At 46.4% G+C, this 4,083-nt stretch overlaps 1 protein-coding gene across 1 annotated transcript; it reads left to right on the forward strand.

The window, feature by feature from the left end:
* The first annotated feature begins 1,044 nt into the window (after window positions 1-1,044).
* On the forward strand, window positions 1,045-1,846 carry LOC133896120 (germin-like protein 8-14). Its single transcript, XM_062336637.1, has one exon. The coding sequence runs from the start codon at window positions 1,099-1,101 to the stop codon at window positions 1,747-1,749; it is 651 nt and encodes a 216-aa protein (XP_062192621.1). The 5' UTR covers window positions 1,045-1,098; the 3' UTR covers window positions 1,750-1,846.
* The last annotated feature ends 2,237 nt before the right edge of the window (window positions 1,847-4,083 follow it).

A 4,083-nucleotide genomic window follows, 5' to 3' on the forward strand; every position in this document is an offset into this window, starting at 1 on the left:
TGCGGGCGCGCGGCAGGGCTCACAAGGGAGGGCGGTGCGAGTGCCAGCGGAAGGGCGCGAAGTCGCGAACGGGCGTAGCTGGGAAGGGTGGCACCGTAGAGGGGGAAGGGCTCGGGTGCCGAGGAGGGCTTGACTTGGCTGGGCGGGCGGGTCACGACCGCGGACAGATGGGCTGACTGGGGAAGGGCACGTACGGATGGGTTTCAGGTTTTCGGTGACACCCCCAGGGGAAAAATAGACCTGGACCCGGATCCGGGTCGGGTTGGGTTCTGACCTGATGGCCTAATAGGGCAAACTACCATCCGTACTCCCCTCTCTCTCTCTCTCTCTCTCTCTCTCTCTCTCTCTCTCTCTCTCTCTCTCTCTCTCTCTCTCTCTCGGGATAAAGGAGCAAATGACCTGGCGAGTAGCTAGGCGGTCACACAACACGATTATATAATGAAAAGGTGCAGCCTGTTGAATGTGCGACATCTTTTCAGTGGGCCTACAGGCGGGCGCAGTGACACTCCTGTTGACAGCAAGGTGTCACCTAGACGTAGCGCCCTAGTCACTGGTCATATTAAATTCGGGCCCGTTTAACCACGGGGCTCATAAGGTGTCGTCTGTTGGATGGATGACACCTTGCTGTCGCTTATCCAACGGGCGACAGTAGGGTATTCATCCTATTTTTTTAAATGGCCGTGTAATTTTAAAATATTAAAAAATATATTAAAAAAATCCCAATTCCGGGCCCCAATCGCCCTTGCGCTGCCGCATAGCTGGACAGGGCCTTCGTGTTTCTTTTGCGTTGCAACCACAATTCGTTGGTTAATTGTGGGCCGACGTACACACAACGCAAATTTATCAACGCCCTGAGCTGTTCATGTCACGTACCCCGCCAAAATCCTGGCAGCGCGATGCATGCATGTACGTGCGTGAATGATTGCGGCGCATACATCGTCAAATCCACACTGCAAGTACACTGTTAATGCATGTCAAGACACATGTACACCCCTTCTCCTATATAAACACCTCAAGAATCACACATCCAAGCACACACATTGAGCTCTAGCTAGCCAACAATTAACCTTCACCGACGTAGTAAGCTCGCCCGGTAACATGGCCAAGGCCGTGTTCCTGATCCTAGTCGTCGTGCCCTTCCTCTCCCTGCTGCCCTTCTCCTCCCTCGCCCTGACCCAGGACTTCTGTGTTGCCGACTTGAACATGAGCGACACGCCGGCCGGCTACCCGTGCAAGCCCCAGACCGCCGTAATCGCCGATGACTTCTACTACGGCGGCCTGGCCAGGCCCGGCCCGAACATCAGTCCCTTCATGGTTCGCTTGGTCTCCGCCTCCGTTAATGAGTACCCCGCCGTGAACGGGCTTGGCATATCCGCCTCGCGTTTCGACGTCGCCCCGGGCGGCGTCGTGCCGCTGCTCACCCACCCGGAAGCCTCCGAGCTCCTCTTCGTCGTCGAGGGAACCATGGTCGCGGGCTTCATCAGCGCCGCGACAAACACCGTCTACATCAGGACGTTGAACAAGGGCGACACCTTCGTTTTCCCACAGGGCCTGCTGCACTTCCAGTATAACAACGGCACGACGACGGCGGTGGGGCTCTCTGCGTACAGCAGCTCCAACCCCGGTCTGCAGGTCGTCGATTGGGCGCTCTTCAAAAACAACCTGCCGTCGGCCGTCGTGGAAAAGGTCACATTCCTGGACCTCTTCGAGATCGAGAAGCTTAAGCGGCTGTTCGGTGGGAGCGGCTAGGTCACTCATTCTCCATCGGCCGGCAGGGTTAAGTTGCTCCTAGTTGTGGTGTGACAATAATTTGCGCGCGTGCGTTCATGCAGTACCTGTCATTTGATATGTCGTAGTCTTTCTCAAGTTATTCTGTCGACTGTCATGTTTCTATTGAAATGGTTCGATTAATATAATATATCTGTCGATATAATGTTGTCTACTATTACATTATAAAAGCTAAATTAACAAAGCACAACATGTTCACTCTCAAGTGTTCTAGATTGCCACATTTGTTGGAGTAAATAGAATCTCACATACTATTTTAGTGGGCCTATATTAATTATAACCGTTTATATTTCACCTGAAGTTTATATCGGATATATGGATTCTGGCCCGATATTCTTTCTTAAGAGTTCAAAATCACCGCATTAATAATATAGCAGAGAAGGAGAAAATTTACGCCATATTTAGAATGTTCTACATTATATATGACGGTGTAGATTTTTTTAGTAAATGGAAATTTGTTCCAGCCTCTTCATCCTGAGAAGCACATAGCCTAATTCATTACAACACAATCCTGAGAGTTTGACTAAAGCTAACAATAGACATCACGGTGTGTGACATATATCATCCAATACAAAGCCTATTGCCAAACCTCCGTCCATGTTGTAAAAAAATTCATGGCAAACATCTCCAATGCTTGGCATGCCTTGCTTATATCCTCTCTTTCTTCTAACTTTTTTAGCAATCTCTAGTAGTTGAGCCAATAAGTACCTCTAAAGACTACCTCTATGGATGATATAGTCGTCTTTCAATCAAAAATAATATCATTCCAATATAGCCATATAGCCCACAGAAGAGTGGCTACCCAACCAAAATATTTTTCTTGTTTGTAAGACCTACATCCCAAACCAACTGCCCATGGTATCAGGAATGTTCCTGCGTTTATTTATAATGGTGTAGATAGTCGCCAGCCCATGCAATTGTACACATGTTACAAACATTTGTGTAATGTTAAGCAGATTGTGTTAGCAATATTATGAATTGAAGACTCACATTAAACCTATTTTTTATGGTAGCAACCTGATTTGTATAAATTTAAACAAAATTAAGAAATATAATGCCATCATAAGAACTTGAGCTAGCTATATCTGTAAAGCTAAAACCTTTATTTGGCATAAATCCTAAACATACCTCTTAAATAATATTTATAATACTTACAATTCTAGTTTGCAATGAGTTTTTTTTTGTTAGTAGAGTACCTTCCATGGCTGCCCCCGAAATTAGTTGTCACCTAACTAATGCAACAAGCAGTTCGGATCGCATACGCTGATGAATTGAAACTTGGGGCATGTACGTACCTCACCTGCGGTCCAGCGTACGGCTAGCTTGTGGAGACGGATGTTATGTATTCACACGCCATTCCAGAAGTAGTCCCTAACTTATGGTCGGGAAGGTAGGCCCTTACGGCCGCCGCCTCCTTTGGGACCTCTACATCTGCTTCACGAGGCCGAGAGCTGAGATGTTGTTTGACAACTGGCTCGATGCCCTTCCAAATCTCCCCATCCTCACCGTCCTCATGATATGCAGCAATGCTCTTCGGGTTTGTGCCCTTACTCCAACGGATTTCACTTCGTTTTATGTGGTTTTGTAGTCACAATCTCACCAACTGATAAAGTTATGTTACTTTTTCTCTGCAGATTGTGTCTATCTTGTGTCAAACTCTAGAGTATTCTAGTCGAATATGACTCCAAAAAATACCTATAAATATAGGTCACCATTGTACTTGTAGTCTTGTATCTTCGTAATAAATAAATTTTTCCTGTGATTACGTAATAATATCGAAGGCAGTGTCCCTAGGAACTGAACTGGTTTTCATTTCGTCATGGATTTCTAAAGAAACCACTCCATGTAACAATGGCATGAGCGTTTATTATGTAGCTGTGACGATTGAGCTTGAATGTCGATGTCATTCAAGGCTGAGACTTTTGGTAGGAGATTCTTTATGTGTCCGGAGCATGATAGGATTTCATGGTGCGTCCCTCTTTGACCCTTCGTTCACACCTCCCAAAAATATATTACGTAGAGCACTTCTAACTATAGGTTTATTATCCTAAGCCATGTCATTTCAAGGAATATATTTCCTTATCAGTCCACCATACAATGGGAGCTACATCAGAAGGACTGAAACCAAATGTGAGTATGATATTAGGATGGAGGAAGAATGGCTGCGGTAGGAGGCACAACAAGAGCGCCAACAACAACGCCAACGCTGAGAACAAGAATGCAAGAGATATGCTGATGAACTTTAGAGGCAGAGGAGAAACACTGTCTCTGACAGGACATTCTAAGGAGTAGGAG

Source organism: Phragmites australis, chromosome 16, assembly GCF_958298935.1.
Source record: "Phragmites australis chromosome 16, lpPhrAust1.1, whole genome shotgun sequence".
NCBI lineage: Eukaryota > Viridiplantae > Streptophyta > Magnoliopsida > Poales > Poaceae > Phragmites > Phragmites australis.